The following is a 25,919-nucleotide window of genomic DNA, read 5'->3' on the forward strand; positions in this document are numbered from 1 at the left end:
AATTTGAAGGGGTATCCACATAGTTTTGTATATATAGTGTTCTAATCTTTGTTGCGTGAGTATCACAGTATTCAGTGTCGTTGTGCTGATCAGGGTCTGGTGTTTCTAAATTGTGTGGCAGGGGTACAGTAGTGTTGAGTTCTATTGAATGTAGTGAGTGGTGCTGAACAGTGTTGAGTGGGATTGAAGTTTTCAGGAGGACTGCAATAAGACACAGGAGGGGGATGGCCCCAGAAGCCCACTGCATGCTGTTGCCACGGATACGCACGTCATAACCAGCCCTGCTCCAAATATGAATCAATCTTGCCGGCCAAGCTCAAAGAGTGAATCACCATCACACACACACTCGCACTCACCCGGCGGACTATCTGCATTGACACTCTTAGTTTGCACTAACTCCTTTTTCTCATCACATACGCTGCTGCTACTGATTCATTTATAGTTTTGGGTAAGACTTTTGCCATTCTATTGCTTATGAGCTTTGTTGTTTTTTACTTCTCACAATTTATTAAACTCATGGGTCGGTAATCAGCTGGGGACTCTCCAGATTTTATTGGTTTTAATATAACTGAAATAACTGTTTGATACATGGAACTAGGAAGCACTGAATTTAGTAACGTGTGTTGTCATTTGGGTAAATAGGGGCACTACTTTCTCCCAAAATGTTAATTAGAATTCTATGGGAAAGCCGTCCATTCCTGGTGCTTTTCTCCCCGTGAATGTTTTAACAGTGTCTAATATTTCTTTTTGGGTGATCTCGATTTTAAGTGATCTGCTGATAATTGCTTCAGGGTTGGTGAGTCAAAGAAGGCTGTAGGATCAGTCCCGCTGTTGTTTAATTCAGATTCATATCGATTTTCATAGAAGCTTTTAAAATTGCCATTAATCGCATTGTTGTTTCTAATTCATTTGAAAATTATAACTGGTTTGGCGTGTATTTGCTTTTTGAGGGCTGCAATATTTTTACCAGGTTTATTTCCCATTAAGTCGTGTGCTTTATTTGAGTTGAACCTGTAGTTGTTGTCTCTCTTGAAAGTAAAAGTTCATACTCCTGCTTAAGTAAAAAAAATATACATTTTCTTCTTTACCTTGTAATGATTTTTATTAGCTTTTTGTAAGAGACTGATTTATTTTTCTTTACTTTTAATTTCGAACTCATATTTAACTTTTGCCATGTATGAGATTATCATTCCCCTAATGTACGCCGTAAACGAGTACATTATCTGGTGTTGGTTTTTCTCTGTCCCCTATGTCTACATTTTTAATGTTAAAGGTTTACATTTTTTCATTTACGGATGTAATAAATTTGGGGTCTTGAAGATGAGCTCTTTTCATTCTCTATATTCTGTCACATGACATAGTGAATTTTCTGTTGGTGTAATTAAGCATGATACCGGAGACTGATCCGATGTCACTACGTCATGGATTTTTAAACCCAGTAAATTGTTGCGTGCATTTAAAAATAGTAATCTCCAGGTGTCCTGTAAATTATTTGTAAATTTGACATTTTTCGTCATCTTTGGAGGCTCCTTGAGATTGCTTTAAATCGCTACTTCTGTCAATCTTATCGAATATATGATTTAGGTTGCCTGCTAAAATAATAGTTATTGTCTGGATTTGATCTACCGTAATATATCTTGAATTCTATCTAAAAACACCAGATTTGCCCCTGTGGTATATACAGTGCATTCGGAAAGTATTCAGACCCCTTGACTTTTTCCACATTTTGTTACGTTACAGCCTTAATCTAAAATGTATTATATATATTTTTTTTTCTTTCTCATCAATACCCCATAATGACAAAGCGAAAACAGGTTTTTAGAATCTGCTTGCAAATTTATAATAAAAAATACCTGTTCAGACCCTTTGCTATGAGAAATTGAGCTCAGGTGCATCCTGTTTCCATTGATAAACCTTGAGATGTTTCTACAACTTTATTGGAGTCCACATGTGGTAAATTCAATTGATTGGACATGATTTGGAAAGGCACACAACTGTCTATATAAGGTCCCACTGTTGACAGTGCATGTCCGATCAAAAACCAAGCTATGAGGTCAAGGGAATTGTCCGTAGAGCTCCGAGACAGGATTGTGTCGAGGCACAGATCTGGGGAAGGGTACCAAAACAATTCTGCAGCATTGAAGGTTCCCAAGAACACAGTGTCCTCCATCATTCTTAAATGGAAGAAGTTTGGAACCACCAAGACTCTTCCTAAAGCTGGTCGCCCCGTCTAAACTGAGCAATCGGGGGAGAAGGGCCTTGGTCAGGGAGGTGACCAAGAACCCGATGGTCACTCTGACAGAGCTCCAGAGTTCCTCTGTGGAGATGGGGGGAACTTTCCAGAAGGACAACCATCTCTGCAACACTCCACCAATCAGGCCTTTATTGTTGAGTGGCCAGACAAAATCCACTCCTCTGTAAAGGGCACATGACAGCCCGCTTGGAGTTTGCCAAAAGGCACCTAAAGACTCTCAGATCATGAGAAACAAGATTCTCTGGTCTGATGAAACCAAGATTGAATTCTTTGGCCTGAATGCCAAGCGTCACATCTGGAGGAAACCAGGCACCATTCCTACGGTGAAGCATGATGGAGGCAGCATCATGCTGTGGGGATGAATTTCAGCAACAGGGACTGGGAGATTAGCCAGGATTGAGGGAAAGGTGAACAGAGAAAAGTACAGAGAGATCCATGATGAAAACAGAGCTTGAGAGGATCTGCAGAAAAGAGTGAGAGAAACTCCCCAAATACAAGTGTGCCAAGCTTGTAACATCATACCCAAGAAGACTCAAGGCTGTAACCATGGCCAAAGGTGCTTCAACAAAGTACTGAGTAAAGGGTCTGAATTTCTAAAAAGCTGTGGTTGTTTTGTCATTATGAGGTATTGTGTGTCATTTGATGAAGGGGAAAAAAACGATTACAATTTTTGAGTAATTGTAACGTAACAAAATGTGGAAAAAGTCAAGGGGTCTGAATACTTTCCGAATGCACTGTACAGTTAAATCAATGTGTATTTTTTAACATGTAAGGTACAATTCAACATTATAAAATGGGAGATTCATAGTATGAACACATAGTTATTGTATACATTACATAAACAGTGTGTGTGAGCATGTGGTCTGAGCAGACATTTAACAGAGAACACACAAAGCAAAGTACTTCTTTGTACTTTGAGGAACTGTGCCTTTTTAGGGCTTTTAAGCTCCTACTCCTCTCCTAATGTACCAACAGTCTGTGGATTATGTCATTGGAGAAAGACTGCCACTTACTGTGGTCAGTTTGTATTACCTTGTAAATTTAAAGGGAGAGTGGGTCCACCAAGAGACTGACATGAGATGAGTGGAGGCCCCACACATACTTCTGAGAAGTGTCTGATGCCCTCCCAGTCACCCTGTCCCAATCCCTCAGATAGAGCCCCTCTCCACCCTCACCAATAACGCCACTGAATCTTAGGTATAATGACAAACAGAATAATAAGGACTGAACATCCTCTCCTAATCTGTCCAGAACACTTATTCATTTTAAAGTAGGTTTTGCAAGTCAGATGACATTGTAGTATAGTTAAATCCTTCCTTCTCTCTCTCTCTCCCAAGCCAAACCCATCCCTCTCCACCTCCCCCTCCCAGATTGCACCCCCTTTACACCACCCAAGCCAAGTTTGCCCCAACCTCCCATCCTTACCCACCCTTTCCCATCCAAGCCAAGCTTGTCCCAAGCCAAGCTTGTAGCTTGATTAGGGCTTCATCGGTGCTTATGAACTCTATCCCCTACGCTCCCCTCCACACACACAGCACTGCCGGGAAGCTGAGGTAAGACTTGATCCTCTTTTCCTCCACTGACTGTCTAATCGGAATGTATTCCTTGAGTTTCTCATTCAACGTAGCAGACAGGTCCTAGACGAATTGAATGGACCGGCCGTCCTTTCTCCCTGTCCCTCAGAAAGTTTATTTTGGTCTGATAGTTCCACATCTCTCCTCCTCTTAACTTTTCCCTTCGCTTGTGGACTTCAGTGCAAAACACATCAGCTATCTGTGACCAGGCTAAAAAACTTTTCCAAGCCAAACCTTCATATCATAACCACTAACCGCTACACACAGCCTACAGTGGGGGAAAAAAGTATTTGATGCCCTGCTGATTTTGTACGTTTGCCCACTTACAAAGAAATGATCAGTCTATCATTTTAATGGTAGGTTTATTTGAACAGTGAGAGACAGATTAACAACAAAAAAATCCAGAAAAACGCATGTCAAAAATGTTATAAAATGATTTGCATTTTAATGAGGGAAATAAGTATTTGACCCCTCTGAAAAACATGACTTAGTACTTGGTGGCAAAACCCTTGTTGGCAATCACAGAGGTCAGATGTTTCTTGTAGTTGGCCACCAGGTTTGCGCACATCTCAGGAGGGATTTTGTCCCACTCCTCTTTGCAGATCTTCAAGTCATTAAGGTTTCGGGGCTGATGTTTGGCAACTCGAACCTTCAGCTCCCTCCACAGATTTTCTATGGGATTAGGGTCTGGAGACTGGCTAGGCCACTCCAGGACCTTAATGTGCTTCTTCTTGAGCCACTCCTTTGTTGCCTTGGCCGTGTATTTTGGGTCATTGTCATGCTGGAATACCCATCCACGACCCATTTTCAATGCCCTGGCTGAGGGAAGGAGGTTCTCACCCAAGATTTGACAGTACATGGCCCCGTCAAATGATGCGGTGAAGTTGTCCTGTCCCCTTAGCAGAAAAACACCCCCAAAGCATAATGTTTCCACCTCCATGTTTGACGGTAGAGATGGGGTTCTTGGGGTCATAGGCGGCATTCCTCCTCCTCCAAACACGGCGAGTTGAGTTGATGCCAAAGAGCTCCATTTTGGTCTCATCTGACAACAACACTTTCACCAGTTGTTCTCTGAATCATTCAGATGATCATTGGCAAACTTCAGACGGGCATGTATATGTATTCTTGAGCAGGGGGATCTTGCGGGCACTGCAGTATTTCGGTCCTTCACGGCGTAGTGTGTTACCAATTGTTTTCTTGGTGTCAATGGTCCCAGCTGCCTTGAGATCATTGACAAGATCCTCCCGTGTAGTTCTGGGCTGATTCCTCATGATCATTGCAACCCCACGAGGTGAGATCTTGCATGGAGCCCCAGGCCGAGGGATATTGACAGTTCTTTTGTGTTTCTTCCATTTGCGAATAATTGCACCAAATGTTGTCACCTTCTCGCCAAGCTGCTTGGCGATGGTCTTGTAGCCCATTCCAGCCTTGTGTAGGTCTACAATCTTGTCCCTGACATCTTTGGAGAGCTCTTTGGTCTTGGCCATGGTGGAGAGTTTGGAATCTGATTGATTGATTGCTTCTGTGGACATGTGTCTTTTTTACAGGTAACAAGCTGCAGGTAGGAGCACTCCCTTTAAGAGTGTGCTCCTAATCTCAGCTCGTTACCTGTATAAAAGACACCTGGGAGCCAGAAATCTTTCTGATTGAGAGGGGGTCAAATACTTATTTCCCTCATTAAAATGCAAATCAATTTCTAACATTTTTTACATGTGTTTTTCTGGATTTTTGTTGTTGTTATTCTGTCTCTCACTGTTCAAATAAACCTGCCATTAAAATTATAGACTGATCATTTCTTTATCAGTGGGCAAACATACAAAATCAGCAGGGGATCAAATACTTTTTCCCCCCACTGTACATCATTAATGTCACCATATTAGCTAACGTCATAGCTAGTCAACATAGCTACTAGAACTAACACGTAAGTAAACCCGCTACAATCGTGCAGTACAGTGTACAGGCAGCAAGCAGTTTAGCAGTTACACCAGCTCTAGTACTTCATTTTTAAAGAAACTAATTATTTGTTCAAAACTGTTCAACTGTTGTGTTTCTCTTTGAGTCAACTACTCACCACATTTTATGCACTGCAGTGCTAGCTAGCTGTAGCTTATTCTTTCAGTACTAGATTAATTCTCTGATCCTTTGATAGGGTGGACAATATGTCTGTTCATGCTGCAAGAGCACTGATAGGTTGGAGGATGTCCTCCAGGAGGTTGTTATAATTATTGTGTAAGTCTATGGAAGGGGTTGAGAACCATGAGCCTCCTAGGTTTTGTATTGAAGTCAATGTACCCGGAGGAGGACGGAAACTAGCTGTCCTCCGGCTACACCATGGTGCTACCCTACAAAGTGCTGTTGAGGCTACTGTTGATATTTATTTCAAAACAGTGTGTTTTAATCAATTATTTGGTGGCGTGAATATATTTAGTATAGTTTTATCTAAAAAGGATAACTTTTTAAATGTTTCACTATTTCTTTTAAATGAAATTCACTGAGGATGGTCCTCCCCTTCCTACTCTGAGGAGCCTCCACTGCTGTGTATACAGCCAAGTTATCATTACTCATTGTGTATTTATTCCTCCTGTTATTATTTATGTACAGTGGGGATAAAAGTATTTGATCCCCTGCTGATTTTGTACGTTTGCCCACTTACAAAGAAATGATCAGTCTATAATTTTAATAGTAGGTTTATTTGAACAGTGAGAGATTGCATTCAAATGCAAATCAATTTATAACATTTTTGACATGAGTTTTTCTGGATATTTGTGTTGTTTTTCTGTCTCTCACTGTTGAATTAAACCTACCATTAAAATGATAGACTGATCCTTTCTTTGTCAGTGGGCAAACGTACAAAATCAGCAGGGGATCAAATACTTTTTTCCCCCACTGTATGTTTTTCTCTTTGCAATGTTGGGAAGGGACCAAGTAAGCATTTCACTGTTAATCTACACCTGTTGTTTACGAAGCATGTCACAAATCACATTTGATTTCACGCACACTATCGTGCACGCACACACACACCTTCATGTTCACACTCACACCACACATTCATACGCGCATACAATCACATGCAGACACACATATGATCAGTGGAGTTAGATAGAGGTGAGGCAAGTTGGCAAGGAAGGGCCATGGCTAGAAAGTGATTACCAGGAGATGTGGAATGAAGACACCTAGGTTGTGTAACATCTTTGTGTGAGTTGTGGAGCAGCTGCTGTTCTCTCACATGTCGTGTCTGTCCAAGACAGTTGATGGTTTCAACACCAGGAACAAAACGCATTCCGATCCCGCCTTACTGTTCCACTTATCAACCTGATGGTGATTAGGGTATTGTTTTTGGCTCGATACTCGTCCTCCACTCCGCCACTCCTCCATTCCCAGGCAGATGGAAACTAGCCCTCCACTCCGCCACTCCTCCATTCCCAGGCAGATGGAAACTAGCCCTCCACTCTGCCACTCCTCCATTCCCAGGCAGATGGAAACTAGCCCTCCACTCCGCCACTCCTCCATTCCCAGGCAGATGGAAATAAGAATCTGTGTCATCTCTGGTTCTGCCACTCTGATAGTTTTCCAATAACAAACCAGGGGACAACTGTTGGGTGACTCCCATAAAAGTCTGAGAAGATACAACTTTTTTTTAGGTTGTTGTGAGGACACAGTGTCTCTTTATCTATCGCGGTTAAAGGAAAATTCCACCCAAAAACGATCTTTTGGTATTTGTTTCATTAGTCCGTTGTTGATATAGGCCTAAAATGTGTTGCATGTCAGCCATCAAGTTTTAAAGATGTATAACTTTCAAAATACTGAAATATTTAGCATCGTATGATGCTGCGCCTCGGTGAGAGGGAAAACAATTTCAAGTTGAATTTGGAAGTTGAAATGAATTAGTTTGTATTACTTGCACCATGCTAGTAGCATTGTTTAGCCTTTCGCTGTTAAATAGGATGAATCTTTTAACAATCTCATCCATTCACATCCTAACTGTATATACACTGAGTGTACAAAACATTAAGAACACCTTCCTAATATTGCGTTGCACCCCCCTCCCCTTTTGCCCTCAGAACAGCCTCAATTTGTCAGGGCAAGGTGTCGAAAGCGTTCCACAGGGATGCTGTCCCATGTTGACTCCAATGCTTCCCAGAGTTGTGTCAAGTTGACTGGATGTGCTTTGGGTGGTGGACCATTCTTGGTACACATGGGAAACTGTTGAGCATGAAAAACCCCAGCAGCATTGCAGTTCTTGACACAAACCGATGCACCTGATACCTACTACCATACCCCGTTCAAAGGCAGTTAAATATTTTGTCTTGCCCATTCACCCTCTGAATGGCACACATGCACAATCCATGTCTCCAATTGTCTCAGACTGACCAGGTGAATCCAGGTAAAAGCTATGATCCCTTATTGGATTTTAAGCCCTATGTCATGGGAAAGAGCTGGTGTTAATGTTTTGTACACCTGCCCTTGCACTGTAGGACTAATTCACTAATCAACCTTAACCCACCACTCAATGCTGTTGATCCCACTAACTATACTAAGCACCACTGTCTACCAGCAACTGGGACCTACTTTCTACTTTTGGGGGATGTTTTACATGTAGATATGATTTGAATATATTATTTATAATCATATATGCTTTATATATCATTTGTTTTATTATGATTTCACCATTGTCCTTTATGTTGCTGCTCATTTTATTTATTTGATCTGTGTTTTTCTTCAGGCTTTGTGTTATTTCATAATGTTCCAGTGGAGGTGGTTGGGCGCTAGGAGAGACGGACTCACAAACACAGACAGACAATCAGACAGACAAAAACAACAAGTGGAACAGACAACTAGCAGGATGGTGTCATGTAAATACAGTGTGGTGGTTGAGGTGTACACTGCACAGTAAAGGTGAGCTATAGTAGGCCCAGTAGAGGAGCCGGCCATCCAATCAGCAGGAGGTCTGGTGGTGAGACCCTGAAAGCCTCTCTGTAGATGAATAATGCAGAGCAGAGGGGCCGAGATAAGACGGACATTAACCTACATCTGGCCCACATCCACCCCCCCCCCACACACACACAGACACACACATGCACAAACACACACACTGTCCACCTCCAACACACACACCAGCAAACTAGATATACTAGATATACTAGATAACACTAGGCTCTCTCCTCCAGCACCACTTTCATCACCATCTACAGAGGAGTCTGTCCAAGGAATTTAGAGTGGGTTAATGGGGTAGGTGTTCAGGTAAGGCCATAGTGAGATATATGTTAGTGCCCAGACACACTCGACCTAACTCTGTCTCAGCACTCTGTGCTGAGATCTCATGTATTAAACACACACCTCTGGAAGGCTGTGTTAAATTAATCATCACAGTATAATTCCCCCAGCACTCCAACTCTGCGTCAGACAGACATATACACACAACACACACACACATACATACACACACATACTTTGTACATGCAGATACTACTTAACACATTTACAAATATAGAAAAGACGCACAATCACACATGCATCTCCACATGCTAACACGTTTACACAAATAGGTCAAATGCACGCAACACACACACACACACACACACACACACACACACACACACACACACACACACACACACACACACACACACACACACACACACACACACACACACACACACACACACACACACACACACTCATTAAAGCGGCAGTTCAAATGTAGGTCAGGTTTGATGTATTTAATTGATGATCTTACACAGGGTCACTGTTGAGACACATTTATCAGACAGCTTCCATGAGATACAGATACACACGGTTACACTTCCATAGGAAAATAAAACACAGGTTTTCATAAACCATTAACCTTCTGTTACCAGGACATATAGTATATCAACATGTTTTGCACATATTTGTACTTATTTCAGTGCTATATATTTTTTAAGAGAAATTAGATAGTCATTCTAACAATGAGAAAAATAAATACTGTATTAACATTTATTAAACTGGAAGTGCATCTTAAAGGTCTAATGCAGATGTTTTTATCTCGATATCAAATCATTTTTTGGGTAACAATTAAGTACCTTACTATGATTGTTTTCAATTAAAATGTTCAAAAAGAAACAAAAATATCTTCTTAGCAAAGAGCAATTTCTCAAGCAAGAATTTTGTTAGGACTGTCTGGGGGGGATCTGAGTGGGGAGGGGAAAACTGAAAACTAGCTGTTATTGGCAGAGGTTTTAAACGCTCTTTCTTATTGGTCTATTAACAAATTTCCCGTTTGGTGATGTCACCAGGCAGACCAAAACTCCATCCCACCAAAACAGGCAGAAATTTCAGACGGTGTTTTCATACAGCTCTTACACTATCATAATTTTCACAATTTCACAGTATTATTCCCTCATAGTGTGGAAATACAGTACCAGTCAAAGGTTTGGACACACCTACCCATTCAATGGTTTTTATTTATTTGTACTATTTTCTACATTGTAGAATAATAGTGAAGACATCAAAACTATGAAATAAATTCTAAATAAATCACAGAAAGAGTAGGTGAACGGATGATCTCTGCATGTGCGGTTCCCACTGGGAAGCATGGAGGAGAACGTGTGAGGGGGTGCTTTGCTGGTGTGGGGGTGCTTTGCCAGTGACACAGTCTGTGATTTATTTAGAATTCAAGGCACACTTAACCAGCATGGCTAACACAGCATTCTGCAGCCATACGTCATCCCATCTGGTTTGTGCTTAGTGGTACTATCATTTGTTTTTCAACAGGACAATGACCCAAAACACACATCCAGACTTTAAGGGCTATTTGACCAAGAAGGAGAGTGTTGGAGTGCTGCGTCAGATGACCGGGCCTCCACAATCACCCGACCTCAACCCAATTGAGATGGTTTGGGATGAGTTGGACCGCAGAGTGAAGGAAAAGCAGCCAACAAGTGCTCAGCATATGTGGAAACTCCTTCAAGACTGTTGGAAAAGCATTCCTCATGAAGCTGGTTGAGAGAATGCGAAGAGTGTGCAAAGCTGCCATCAAGGCAAAGGGTGGCTACTTTGAAGAATCTGAAATATAAAATATATTTTAACACTTTTTTGGTTACTACATGATTCTATCGACAAAGATCAGTGGGAAAAAGTTGTGATGGACTACTTTCTGCACACAGTCAGTGTGAACCGCAGTGACTTGACAAAACAGGCCAAACAAGCGTTCATCCATGTATACGGGTAAGAGTCTAGCTACATTTTCAGATATTATACAGTGCATTCGAGACTCTTCCTAGAGCTGGCCGCCCGGACAAACTGAGAAATCGGGGGAGAAGGGCCTTGGTCAGGGAGGTGACCAAGAACCCGATGGTCACTCTGACAGAGCTCCAGAGTTCCTCTGTAGAGATGGGAGAACCTTCCAGAAGGACAACATCTCTACAGCACTCCATCAATCAGGCCTTTATGGTAGAGTGGCCAGACAAGCCACTCCTTAATAAAAGGCACATGACAGCCCGCTTGGAGTTTGCCAAAAGGCACCTAAAGGAGTCTCAGACCATGAGAAACAAGATTCTCTGGTCTGATGAAACCAAGATTGAACTCTTTGGCCTGAATGCCAAGCGTCACGTCTGGAGGAAACCAGGCACCGCTCATCACCTGACCAATCCATCCCTACGGTGAATGGTGATGGCACCTTGAGTGGCCCTGCCAGAGGCCAGACTTGAACCCAATCAAACATCTCTGGAGAGACCTGAAAATAGCTGTGCAGCAATGCTCCCCATACAACCTGATAGAGCGTGAGAGGATCTGCAGAGAAGAATGGGAGAAACTCCCTAAATACAGGTGTGCCAAGCTTTTGGCGTCATGCCAAAGAAGACTCAAGGCTGTAATTGCTGCCAATGGTGCTTCAACAAAGTACTGAGTAAAGGTGTCTAAAGAGTGATATTTCAGTTTTTTTTCTTCTAAATTTGCAAACATTTCTAAAATCCTTTTTTTGCTTTGTCATTATGGGGTATTGTGTGTAGATTGATGAGGGACATTTTTTTTTACTTCATTTTAGAATAAGGCTGTAAAGCAACAAAATATGGAAATATTCAAGGGGTCTGAATACTTTCCGAATGCACTGTATGTTTCTAATTTTGTCAAAGTCATTTTCATTGCAAGTTAAAAAGTACTGTTAGCTAGCTAGCGAACTCTAGCTTGATGGCTCGCTAGCTAACGTTACGTGCAATATTACCTCAATTTTTTTCCGTCACAGGGAAAATTTCAGGTCTTCTGAGAGCAAACTTGAACGTTGTAAAAATTCTGTGCAACTTCCAGCGTGTTTACTGTGAACAGGAAGGCTGTATCCGCTTTAAGTTACATTTTTAACAGTGGCCATATAGGCTACTGTGGCTATTTGATTACATTTACATTACATTTAAGTCATTTAGCAGACGCTCTTATCCAGAGCGACTTACAAAATGGTGCATTCACCTTATGATATCCAGTGGAACAACCACTTTACAATAGTGCATCTAAATCTTTTAAGGGGGGGGGTTAGAAGGATTACTTTATCCTATCCTAGGTATTCCTTAAAGAGGTGGGGTTTCAGGTGTCTCCGGAAGGTGGTGATTGACTCCGCTGTCCTGGCGTCGTGAGGGAGCTTGTTCCACCATTGGGGTGCCAGAGCAGCGAACAGTTTTGACTGGGCTGAGCGGGAACTGTGCTTCCTCAGAGGTAGGGGGGCCAGCAGGCCAGTGGTGGATGAACGCAGTGCCCTTGTTTGGGTGTAGGGCCTGATCAGAGCCTGAAGGTATGGAGGTGCCGTTCCCTTCACAGCTCCGTAGGCAATCACCATGGTCTTGTAGCGGATGCGAGCTTCAACTGGAAGCCAGTGGAGAGAGCGGAGGAGCGGGGTGACGTGAGAGAACTTGGGATGGTTGAACACCAGACGGGCTGTGGCGTTCTGGATGAGTTGTAGGGGTTTAATGGCACAGGCAGGGAGCCCAGCCAACAGCGAGTTGCAGTAATCCAGACGGGAGATGACAAGTGCCTGGATTAGGACCTGCGCCGCTTCCTGTGTGAGGCAGGGTCGTACTCTGCGAATGTTGTAGAGCATGAACCTACAGGATCGGGTCACCGCCTTGATGTTAGTGGAGAACGACAGGGTGTTGTCCAGGATCACGCCAAGGTTCTTAGCACTCTGGGAGGAGGACACAAGGGAGTTGTCAACCGTGATGGCGAGATCATGGAACGGGCAGTCCTTCCCCGGGAGGAAGAGCAGCTCCGTCTTGCCGAGGTTCAGCTTGAGCTGGTGATCCGTCATCCACACTGATATGTCTGACAGACATGCAGAGATGCGATTCACCGCCTGGTTATCAGAAGGGGGAAAGGAGAAGATTAATTGTGTGTCGTCTGCATAGCAATGATAGGAGAGACCATGTGAGGATATGACAGAGCCAAGTGACTTGGTGTATAGCGAGAATAGGAGAGGGCCTAGAACAGAGCCCTGGGGGACACCAGTGGTGAGAGCGCATGGTGCGGAGACAGATTCTCGCCACGCCACCTGGTAGGAGCGACCTGTCAGGTAGGACGCAATCCAAGCGTGGGCCGCGCCGGAGATGCCCAACTCGGAGAGGGTGGAGAGGAGGATCTGATGGTTCACAGTATCAAAGGCAGCAGATAGGTCTAGAAGGATGAGAGCAGAGGAGAGAGAGTTAGCTTTAGCAGTGCGGAGAGCCTCCGTGACACAGAGAAGAGCAGTCTCAGTTGAATGCCCAGTCTTGAAACCTGACTGATTAGGATCAAGAAGGTCATTCTGAGAGAGATAGCAGGAGAGCTGGCCAAGGACGGCACGTTCAAGAGTTTTGGAGAGAAAAGAATTTGATCATAATGTAGGCCTACCAGAGTGGCCTATCATCAAAAACAATTCCCAAAAATGCATCCCATAACATTTGAATGTGGAAATAGCAGCCAATGTGTGGTGTCCAATGTAGGTCTACAATTCATGAAACTTTTGAAAAAAATATATATGTATGGCTTGACATTAACCTGTTTATCCACTTGTCCTTCAAACAAGGAGGTGACTGAAAATGTTGTTGTGTTGTTGTTTGAATCAAGAAACCACTACAAAATAAAATACGTTATTATTCCCATACCATTATTACAGAGAATCAGATAAATTATGCTACCCTCTGCCTATTGGCTACTTAGCTTATTCAAGACTGTTGCATTGAAAGTGCCTAATATTGCGTTGATTCGATCACAATTGCCACAGTAAAGTGAAACATTGATAGTTTTAACAGGGAAAACTCTAGAACAGTGGTCACCAACCTTTTCTGGGTCAAGATCACTTTGAGTCAAAATGCAAGCCGAGATCTACCGCTCAACATTAACCAATTAAAAACAGTTCTGTAGCAATGAGGTTTGTGCAGTAAGCTATAGGCCAAATACATTATCACCGCATTTTGGCTTTGCTTGAATTTTTATAGGCTGTATGATCACACCGGTAATAGATGCGTTGTTGAATTACTTGTGAAACACAGCTGAGTGAGCATACATTTAAATAGCTTTTTATTTTAATTTTAATGGACTGATGGAGCCTGCATCTGATGGTCAGTCTCAGCAGAGGGAGAGAGCAGCAGACTTAGGTTCCGCCTCTCAACATCCCTAGGCTCTCCCTTTCCTCCACTGACCAAAAAGGGACACCATCTTCCAGCTGGCAAAATTCGAGTCGCAGCGAATTATTTCTACCTCATGCACAAATTCATGTTGTTACTCCTATGAACAAGGAAAGTGAAATATTCCTCGATATTAAAAAAGCCACCAATAATAACAACGCAAGCCTATAGATACACTTTCCTACTCATTCATTACTTATGAAAGTGTTGAATACAAAGTGTTGAGAGTGCTGAGTAAGAACTTAAGCAGCAGCTCTTTGCTGTATACATTGACAGTCTCTCTCTAGTCATGGTTTTAAACGTTTTGAAATGTCACAGTATCAACTTTACTGTAGCTTTCTTTTATGCTGCTACCTTACTGCAGACACAGTCATCTGATCGATCCGATTGGCCAGCGGTAGGCCTATAGTGCACATAATTTGCTCCCTGGGCCCGCCGGGAAGGCAGAGTTTGTACCTTCAGACAAAAGTAATGGTTCAAAATGGCAGTGGTGTAAAGTACTTAAGTAAAAGTACTTTAAAGTACTACTTACGTAGTATTTTGGGGTATTTGTACTTTATTTGACTATTTATATTTTTTCCTACTTTTACCTTTACTTCACTACATTCCTAAAGAAAACAATGTACTTTTTACTCCAAACATTTTGCCTGACACCTAAAAGTACTAGTTACATTTTGAATGCTTAGCAGGACAGGAAAAAGTCCAATCCACACACTTATCAAGAGAACGTCCCTGGTCATCCCTACTGCCTCTGATCTGGTGAACTCACTAAACATAAATGCGTGTTGGAGTTGCCCCTAGCTGTCAAAAAAAGTAATAAAAAAGGAAATTGTGCCATCTGGTTTGTTAAATATAAGAAATGTGATGTATAGCATTTACTTTTACTTTGTATTTTTACTCAAGTATGACAATTGAGTACTTTTTCCACCTCTGTACTTAAGTACATTTAAAATATTTTACTCAAATAGTGTTTTAGTATGTTACTTTCACTTTTACTTGAGTCATTTTATATTAAGGTATATTTACTTTTACTCAAGTATGACAATTGAGTACTTTATCCACTTTTGCAAAATGGCAACAGTTCGCCTACCGGCACACAGGGCAGCAGAATCGGGTGCACCTACCACCAACAGCCCGAGAAGAATAAGAAAAAACTCAAGGCTTTATCATTGTTTTTTTTTTACAGAAATGTTTGGCAATAGACTAGGAATACATTGGACCGGTTGGTGACCATTGCTCTAGAAAGTTGAGTGAAGTTCAATCTCGTGCTTCTCTGTGTGAGCTGATATTTCTGGGTAGCGGTCCAGGGGTAGCTGCACAGCAGTCTCGGGGCTACTGTGAGAAGCTTAGAGGGAACATTGGTTATGTGCATGATCTGTGTAGTAATATTATTCATATCTCAGAAAGTCATTTGTATTGCTAGTTATAGCCTAATGTTAGCTCGCTAGCTAACATTGAACCTAGTTGGTTAGATTTAGCTACCTGCAGATTCATACAACAGCAGTTCATGCCTGGTGGCTAGCTATGACAATCCGTTTGTAATGTAACTATGGTTTTGGATTAATGTTCATTGTTTAGCTTCGTCAAATGATTCCATGGGGGTGATTACGGCCATCTATTGTACTTCATGAACATGTGTACATGTCTAGACAATAGTGACCCATCCACTAAGCTAGATGTGGCTGGGGGTTATAGCATTTCTTTCACATGACCCATCAATTTAGACAAGTGTGTCTGGGTAAGCGTCATCTAATATTTATACAATATTTCTATCTGGACACGTTCTATTTTTTATATTTCTACTATGCAAATATGTAAGTTACCATTTAACTGTACCATTTACACCTTCTGTATCCTGTGCATGTGACAAATAAACTTAGATTTTATTTGATATATTGTGTGTTTACCAGAGACGGTAATGTGAAGAACAACATGACCTGCACCAAAGTCAGATTAGGATATAGGCCAAGGATGAGATAAAGTGTATTTTTACTAATACTTTTTGCTACTACTTTCACCACTTTTAGACTTAAAATCTTTGGTTGTTTACTACACAACCTTACTCACTCTGTTTAGCACATGGCCTCACATGTGAATCCTTAAAGAGATGGGTGGGGCTAAGGCTTAAGAGGGTGTGAATGATGCTGAATGGGTGTAGACAAAGAAATACATTCAAGGGCCATTTTCTCAAAAGTGGGGTTACAAGTTTATCGACTTTCAAAGTAGAATTACTTTCCCATTCTTCCTTAACCTTTCTGGGAAGGGGGTTCCGCTAGCGGAACACCTGGCCTACAGCCAGTGAAATTGCAGGGCGCCAAATTCAAACAACAGAAATCTCATAATTAAAATTCCTCAAACATACAAGTATTAATCACAATTTTAACGATAAACTTCTCGTTAATCCAACCACAGTGTCCGATTTCAAAAAGGCTTTACAGTGAAAGCACACCATGCGATTATGTTAGGTCAGCGCCTAGCCACAAAAAAACATTCAGCCATTTTCCAAAGAAGGAGAGGTGTCACAAAAGTCAGAAATAGCGTTAAAATTAATCACTAACCTTTGATGATCTTCATCTGGTGGCACTCCCAGGACTCCATGTTAGACAATAAATGTTTGTTTTGTTCGATACAGTTAATCTTTATGTCCAAAAACCTCATTTGAAATTGGTGTATTATGTTCAGAAATGCATTGTCTCAAACAAACATCCGGTGAAAATGTAGAGAGCCACAACAAATTACAGAAATACTCATCATAAACATTGATATAACATACAAGTGTTATACATACGATTAAAGATACACTTATTGTTAATCCAGCTGCTGTGTCCGATTTCAAAAAGGCTTTACGGTGAAAGCACACCATGCGATTATGTTAGGTCAGCGCCTAGCCACAAAAACCATACAGCCATTTTCCAACCAAGGAGAGGTGTCACAAAAGTCAGAAATAGCGTTAAAATTAATCACTTACCTTTAATGATCGTCATCTGATGGCACTCCCGGGTCTCCATGTTAGACAATAAATGTTTGTTATGTTCGATAAAGTTCCTCTTTATGTCCAAATACCTCCTTTTTCTTCGCGCATTTAGCCCAGTAATCCAAATGCACAAAGCGCGGGCACAAAGTCTAGACGAAAAGTCAAAAAAGTTCCATTTGAGTTCGTAGAAACATGTCAAACGATGTTTCTAATCAATCCTTAGGGTGTTTTTATCATAAATATTCAATTATGTTTCAACCGGACAATACTGTTTTCATTAGAAAGGAAAGGGAACGGAGCTCGCACTTACGGCCATGCGCGAGACTAAACTAAAGGCTTTCACCTGGGCCATCTGCTAAGAGTGCTCTTATTCACTCCCCTTTCACAAAAGAAGCCTGAAACAACTTCTGAAGATTGTTCACATCTAGTGGAAGCCTTGGGAAGTGCAATCACCCCACAGACACTGGATATTCGATAGGCATTCACTTGAAAACTACAAACCTCAGAATTCCCACTTCCTGGTTGGATTTTTCTCAGGTTTTCGCCTGCCATATGAGTTCTGTTATACTCACAGACATTATTTTAACAGTTTTGGAAACTTTAGAGTGTTTTCTATCCAAATCTTATATGCATATTCTAGCTTCTGGGCCTGAGTAACAGGCAGTTTACTCTGGGCATGCTTTTCATCCAAACGATGATGGGTGGGGCTAAGGCTTAAGAGGGTGTGAATGATGCTGAATGGGTGTAGACAAAGAAATACATTCAAGGGCCATTTTCTCAAAAGTGGGGTTACAAGTTTATCGACTTTCAAAGCAGAATTACTTTCCCATTCTTCCTTAACTGCAGTGTATGATATACCATTTTGTAGTCTGTAATTTTTTAATTAAAAATGTTGCTACATAAGACCGAATTAAGGATCACATTTATAAAACGCAGCAAAATCACATTTTTGATTGCACTGGGCCTTTAAGGGTTTTTTCTATTTGAATATATGTGTACACTCCGATATGCAATATAAAATATGTTTTTATAGGCTACTTGCTGGAATATCCAGAGTCAAGAGCCTCTTGTAAGTGTGTTATGTGGTTGTTGTGCTATACGTGATGGATTGATTGCTGTAGTGTTTTTACGTCATATCCAAGAGGCATACAGTTACAGTAAACTATGATGTAGGCCTTCGTGAACCATTTCAATTTTTGAGGCTGTTTCTTATGCTGAGGTCTATAAAGCACTAAAGGCAATGGACACTAAAAAGTATGCAGGTCCAGACAACCTGGACCCCTACCTCTTAAAGGTAGAAGCTGGTATTATTACTGAACCTGTGGCTCACACGTTCAACTTGAGTCTCTTGACCAATTCCATACCCAGCATTTGGAAATCAGCTTATGTCCTCCCACTGCTAAAGGGTGGAGATCCCTCAGAGGCTAATAACTATCGTCTCCAAACTCCCTATCCTGGCCAAAGTCTATGAATCCCTAGTGAACTCACAGTTAAAAAGGTCTTAATTGAAAAGAACATACTGAGTGGGGTTCAGTCTGGCTTTAAATCGGGGCACAGCACCACAACTGCAGCTATGGCAGCGGAAAACGACATCATTAATGCACTTGATTATAAGCAACGTTGTGTTGCTCTGTTTGTTGTGTAAATACTTGTTTTAGGCTGGATCATGTTGTTGTATTGTATTGTTGTATGTTTTAATTCTGTAATGTATTGATTGTTGCTGCGTTCTTGGCCAGGGGTCTCCCTCGAAAAAGGGACTCTGGGTGTCAATGGTCTTTTCCTGGTTAAATAAAGGTTTTTAAAAAAATACAAAAATATTGAGGCTCACTCGTTGACAATAAACACAAATGGAACTGTATATTGGTAGTCACTAAAGTGAATGCATTTTTCTCGTGTCCACCCTCTCTGTCCTTCCTCCCCCCTCTAGAGTGTGTTTGGGTTTTGTAGAAGCCCATCCACACACTCCGTCCACACACAGGCCATGAGCGCTGCACGGACATGACATACACACACGCACACACACACACACACACACACACACACACACACACACACACACACACACACACACACACACACACACACACACACACACAGTGGCTGAAAGAGTGCAATTCAAAGCCCTCAATGACACTCAGACTGGATTGTCAATCAGTCCACACCTATGTGTGTATTAATGTGGCCATTAAACATGAAACACATCAGGGAACCTACAGAGTGCACCACCACACTTGCAGCCATTCATTTACAAGACAAACAATCGATGGCAAACAGTATTGGGAGGAAACGTATGTTTTTTGCCTGTCTCTCTCTTCCCTTTTCATTATTCGTCCTCCACTCTACTCCATTTTCCTTCCTTATCCTTCTCTCTCGTCACCTTTGCTTGTATTGAGTGGGAGGAGGTGAGCTGGTTTCCTAGAGGCATATGAGAAGGTGAATGTGGTTTGTTTATTAAAAATAGAAAAGCACTGACAGAGAAAGAGAGAGAGAGAGAAATCTCTATTTTTAAATGGAGGGGGTGTTTGGTTAGGAATCTGATATGCTGTTGCCAGCTGCTAGGCCCTGTTCTGTCAGGTAGAGAGAGGGCTGGATTCAGAGCAAGTCATTTCATTGCAGTGTAAATGAAATTGTATCCTTCCTTCTATCTCCATTAGTCTTCATCCCTTAATCCTTCTCTCTCTCCCCCTATTCAATTCATTCATTTGTTCATCAACCCCCTCCTCATCTCCTTTCTCGATCTCTCCCACCTCCCCCTCTCCTCTCATTCCTATGTACGCTTTTTTGTCTCCTCCTCCTATCCCTCCACCCTTAATTTCCTTAGTGTACATGAGATCGATAGATCACTTCCTGTGTTCAGCGGAGTTAGAGTTGGATTTAGAGAGCAACATGCTCGGGTTACCCTGCTGGAGGGCCCCGGGGTGGCTGATTTGGGGGGGGTCAGGGGACCAGAGGGGTGACAGTGACAGGACACTTTACTGGTCACTCTACGACACTGCTGGTTAGCACTGAGCATGTCTGAAGTGGACGAGGAACACAAGTTCCTCCTGGGTTCAATCTCAGCATCTCCCCTCATTTTGACAACACTGATAGACACGATGCCATTTTAAACCGTTTAATACACTCCACATGTCCATAACCCCAACAGCCCTTAAACCCCATGTCCAATAAATGTTCTGCTGCTGTCAGTCTGTCTGTCTAAGGAAGAACGCCCAGCAAGCCAGAGGAGATCAATATTGTCAGCTAGGTCACTGGTGATACAAGTCAGTATTCAATGTCCATCCATGTCTGAGGATGTCAGGAAATGATGTGGAAACCGGCCACTAGGGGCATCAGTGAGCAGTGTTACCTTCAAATAGGTTTCGTAAGCATCTGCCTCTGATTCCAAAGGTCGCAAGTTCAAATCCAGCAATAAAAAGCTGTTTTTGAGATTTTTGTTTAAAGCCTATCCCAAACCTTAACCGTTACCTTAACCAATTAGAGTTAATGCCTAACCTTAAGAATTAGGAGCTAACACCTGAACTTAACCCTAACCTTAAAAATGTGGAGCTGGTGTCTAAACCTAACCTTAAACACTTTGAAATTTGACATTTGGAACAACTTTGAAATTTGACGTTTGAGAACCCCCCCTCCAGCAGCGGAGCAGCTCTCTGTCTGTTTAATGGTGTTAGGTCAGGACCTGACCCCACTTAAGCTTTTACCTACACCCCCCAGCCCCAAACGACTCCCCGCGGCCCACTGACCTGCTCTGTGCCCCCCTCCCCTCCCTTCTCCTGGCTAAATAGCATTTATAATGATCTGACCCTGGACCTCACGTTAAAAGTGAGCATCCCCCCACACACACACACACACACTCACTTACAGACAATAACCTGCTTGGGATGCTGTGTGTGTGTTTTTTAAGCACATGCCCACTCTAATGTCATGGCTGAAAACCAAAATTCGCTAATTACTGTAGTATCTGGTGTTTGATTGAGATCCAGAACGAGGAGAAGTTCATTACTCTCAGGTTTTGTCAGGCCTAGAGTGTGTTTCTGTGGGGTTCAGAGAGGCGTGTATGTGGGCCACCTGACGTCACTGTCTCTGGTAAGTCACGTACATCCCCTAACTGCCTGTCGTCTACCAGGCTGTCTGCACTGCAGGTCAACCTGATTAGACCAGCCGTGCTCGGAAGATCACTTCTCTCAGTCAGAGAAAATCCATACACAAGTCTCTTTTTACACTGCCCAGAACATTGGGGTCCAGTCAGATCCAAGATGGACGCCTCTCCAGTCTCAACAATGCATTGAAGTGCAGCCACTACTGTACAATGCGGTAGCGTCACGGCTCTTCCTGAGGACGGCGGTGGAGAGGGAGGCATAATGATGGCACATCATTTGAGCACCCACAGGGGAGAGAGAAGCCTGTTTGCGGAGAAACCACTCAACACATTAGCGGTGGAGAATGAAAGAGCTCCTCTGTAGAGCGCTATAGTGTCCTCGCTCCGCTTGAACCTCAAGTAGCAGAGAGAAGCCACGGCAGCCTAGTAAAGAAAGGCTGGACGAAAGAGATCCGGTGTAATGAGATTGTAAAGTTTAGTTGGAATTCTCAAACCACCAGGAGGTAAGACTCACCTTTAGTCATAAACTAAGACCCCTATAGAGGTTTTCCTGGTCAGATGTCATGGTGAGGAAAAACTCCGGCCCCTAGTCAATATGAATTAGGGTAAATCATCCCACTACGGGATAGTTACCACTGCTCCACTTACCTTGGTAAGGGTCGCTACAATACTTTTCATGAGTGCTGCTGTCACGTGTCAGGTGTTTTGCCGCTTCCTTCCAACACAATGCATCTACTATTTTGGACGGACCTGTGCTTTGACTTGTAGGAACATACCAGTCATGTTTCACCACAATCTGATGATCAGGGTGCACGCATTGAAGCATACACCCACACTATTACATATACACATACTAGCAGGCAGACACACACACACACACACACACACACACACACACACACACACACACACACACACACACACACACACACACACACACACACACACACACACACACACACACACACACACACACACACACACACACACACAAACACACAAACACACACACACCCTTATAAGACTGCTGAGAAACAATCCCTCTTTGTTTCTCAGTCCTTTTTCACGGCCTCCTCCTTCTTAGGAATGCACCACTGCCATGACTCTACTGCTCCAAAAACAACACTGTGGTGTGTGCGTGCGTGTGCATGAGTGTAGGTGCGTGTGGGGGCGCGTGTATGTGTTCCGTGTTTAGAGATTGAGACTGTGTGTATGAGAATAAGAGCTTAATTGTTTATTTTGGGATGGTAGCGGAAACCAGAGAAGAAACAGAGTTTGGTCCACAGAGAAACGATGGACGGCAAAGGAATGAGCACAGGCTCAGCGTCGGACCATCGTTCCCTCTCCCCATTCACAAAGCACTCTATCAGCGCACCTTCTCTCACCACGACCCCAAACTACTGTTGTACGTTCGTTGCCCCTGAGGGGATACACACATGCAATTTCAATAAAAATTTTTGAAAATAGGTTTGGTCCACAACTTCCAGTAGTTTAAAGAAGTCATTCGCAATTGCCAAATCCATTTTTAGACTTTCAAATTCATGATATATAGCCATTGATCTTGAGGAATTTGACTGTAAATGCCACATGAGCTTAGTTCAACTGTCTGATCTGGCTTCCATAGCTGTCTATGCATTTGAGAGTGGTCACATTTCTCCAGCCCCATCCCTTAGATGTTTACGGGAGGGGGGAAATTGCCTTGCGATGAAGAGTGTTGGGCCAGTAACTGAAAGGTTGCTGGTTTGAATACCCGAGTGGACTAGGTGAAAAATCTGTCTGTGCCATTGAGCAAGGTACTTAACCCTAATTGCTCCTATAAATCACTCTGGATAAGTGCGTCAGTTGAATGTAAAACTTTCAAATGTTGACTGGAACAGTGGCGGGGTGTAAGTTTTGTTGTTGTTTGAAACACAGATTTCCCTTTTAATTAAAGACCATTTTTCTGTTGGTGGAACAGAGGAGACCGATGAAATCCTAGACAGTAACAATACAAAATGCACTCAAAATGTACTATTTAACAATATTTGAATATTACCTGTTGTAAAATTGCATATAAAATGCGTTATACCCATATTGCGTGCTTTGGATATGGGCTTTGACAATGAACAAGGACGGGTGTGGAGATTGGTATGTAATTAAGCTTTGTGCTTTTTGCTAAGACAAAAACATGCCTCACCTTCCATTTGTTTCTTTCCTTCTTCCACCTTCATTATCCTCAAACACCTCTTCTCTTTTCTTCATCTCTCTCCTCTCTTTTATCTTTTCTCTCACACTGAATTCCACTCCCCTCGCTTTCTCTCCTCTCTCAGGTGCATCGTCTGTGATCAGCAATGATGACGACTCAGCCTCTCCTCTCCACCATGTGTCCAACGGCAGTAACACTCCGTCCTCCTCTGAGATGGGCCCAGACGCCGTCATGATCGGCATGACCAAGATCCCCGTCATCGAGAACCCTCAGTACTTCCGCAGCAACAGCATGCTCAAATCAGACACCTGTGAGTAGAACAACGAGACCATGGCTTACACACACACACACACGCACAGAGACAAGTATGCAACACACATATGAGTGGCTTTCTTTCACCACCAGTTCATTTTAACTGGTAACAACATGTTCTGAGCTGACATAGCCTACTACGCTGCAGCGAAGAAGAGTAACGTGCGGACTAGGAGATCTCAGGGGATCTGAGTGCTGATTTTCCCATGATTCTGTTACACCAACACATATTTTAGACGCCATCTAAGAACCCACACCTGAGTGTGCGTATGCATGGGTTGCCATAGCAACAACCTCTCCGCTGCTATGGAACTGGCCTTGGAGCTGCTGATAAAATGTGTTCTCTCTCTGTGTGTGTGTGTGTGTGTGTGTGTGTGTGTGTGTGTGTGTGTGTGTGTGTGTGTGTGTGTGTGTGTGTGTGTGTGTGTGTGTGTGTGTGTGTGTGTGTGTGTGTGTGTGTGTGTGTGTGTGTGTGTGTGTGATGTTGTACAGTATTGAGTGTAATTGATTGATATTTTATTTAAAAAAATGTATTGGCTGGTCTCCAGAGTAGTGCAGCGTTCTAAGGCACTGCATTGCAGTGGCACTGCCCCGGGTTCGATCACAGGCTGTGTCACAGCCGGCCGTGACCGGGAGACCCATGAGGCGGCGCACAATTGGCCCAGCGTCGTCTTGTTTAGTGGAGGGTTTGGCCGGCCAGGATTACCTTGTCCCATCGCGCTCTAGAGACTCCTTGTGCCGGGCCGGGCGCCTGCAAGCCGACTCCGGTTGCCAGTTGGATGGTGTTTCTTCCAACACATTGGAGCTGCTGGCTTCCGGGTTAAGCAAGCAGTGTGTCAAGAAGCAGTGCGGCTTGGCAGGATTGTGTTTCAGAGGACTCTTGACCTTTGACTCTCCCGAGTCCGTAGGGGAGTTGCAACGATGGGACAAGACTGTAACTATCAATTGGATTTCATGAAAAAGGGGTAAAAAGTACCAACAAATAATAATAATAATAATAATGTATTGTCTTCAGAGACCAATCAGACCACAGCCCTCTCCCCATTGGCCCAGACAGGAGAAGAGACCGGAGACGGATATGCACAAACACACATACACACACGCACGCATTGTGTGTGTGAGTGCTTGTTGCTTCAATGCCACTTGTCAGCAGTGTAGCTGTATCCATCTAATCCATTAAATTTGAGGTCATGCCAGTGTGTGTGTGTGTGTGTGTGTGTGTGTGTGTGTGTGTGTGTGTGTGTGTGTGTGTGTGTGTGTGTGTGTGTGTGTGTGTGTGTACAGTACCAGTCAAAAGATTGGACACACCTAGTAACCAAAAAGGTGTTATGTTATATTTTAGATTCTTCAAAGTAGCAACCCTTTGCCTTGATGACAGCTTTGCACACTCTTGGCATTCTCACAACCAGCTTCACCTGGAATAATCTTCCAACAGTGTTGAAGGAGTTTCCACATATGGTGATTACTTGTTGGCTGTTTTTCCTTCACTCTGTGGTCGAAATCTCAAACCATCTCAACTGAATTGAGGTTGGGTGACTGTGGAGGCCAGGTCATCTGATGCAGCTCTCCATCACTCTCCTTCTTGGTCAAATAGCCCTTACACAGCCTGGAAGTGTGTTGAGTCATTGTCCTGTTGAAAAACAAATGATAGTCCCACTAAGCACAAACCAGATGGGATGGCATATGGCTGCAGAATGCTGTGGTAGCCATGCTGGTGTGCCTTGAATTTTAAATAAATCACAGACAGTGTCACCAGCAAAGCACCCCCATACCATCACACCTCCTCCTCCATGCTTCACGGTGGGAACCACACATATAGAGATCATCCATTCACCAACTCTGCATCTCACAAAGACACAGCAGTTGGAACCAGAAATCTCAAATCAGACCAAAGGACAG

The 25,919-nt window shown here is 42.9% G+C and overlaps 1 protein-coding gene across 2 annotated transcripts in view; it reads left to right on the plus strand.

The window, feature by feature from the left end:
- Nucleotides 1–25,919, plus strand: part of LOC106580092 (BDNF/NT-3 growth factors receptor) — an 85,308-nt gene that overhangs the window by 24,574 nt on the left and 34,815 nt on the right. For both annotated transcript variants that reach the window (XM_014160731.2, XM_014160732.2), the window contains exon 13: nt 23,833–24,018. In XM_014160731.2, the coding sequence (XP_014016206.2) occupies nt 23,833–24,018 (186 nt within the window). The remainder of the gene's footprint in view (nt 1–23,832; nt 24,019–25,919) is intronic.

The sequence above is a fragment of the Salmo salar genome, chromosome ssa20, assembly GCF_905237065.1.
Source record: "Salmo salar chromosome ssa20, Ssal_v3.1, whole genome shotgun sequence".
Taxonomy (NCBI): Eukaryota; Metazoa; Chordata; class Actinopteri; order Salmoniformes; family Salmonidae; genus Salmo; species Salmo salar.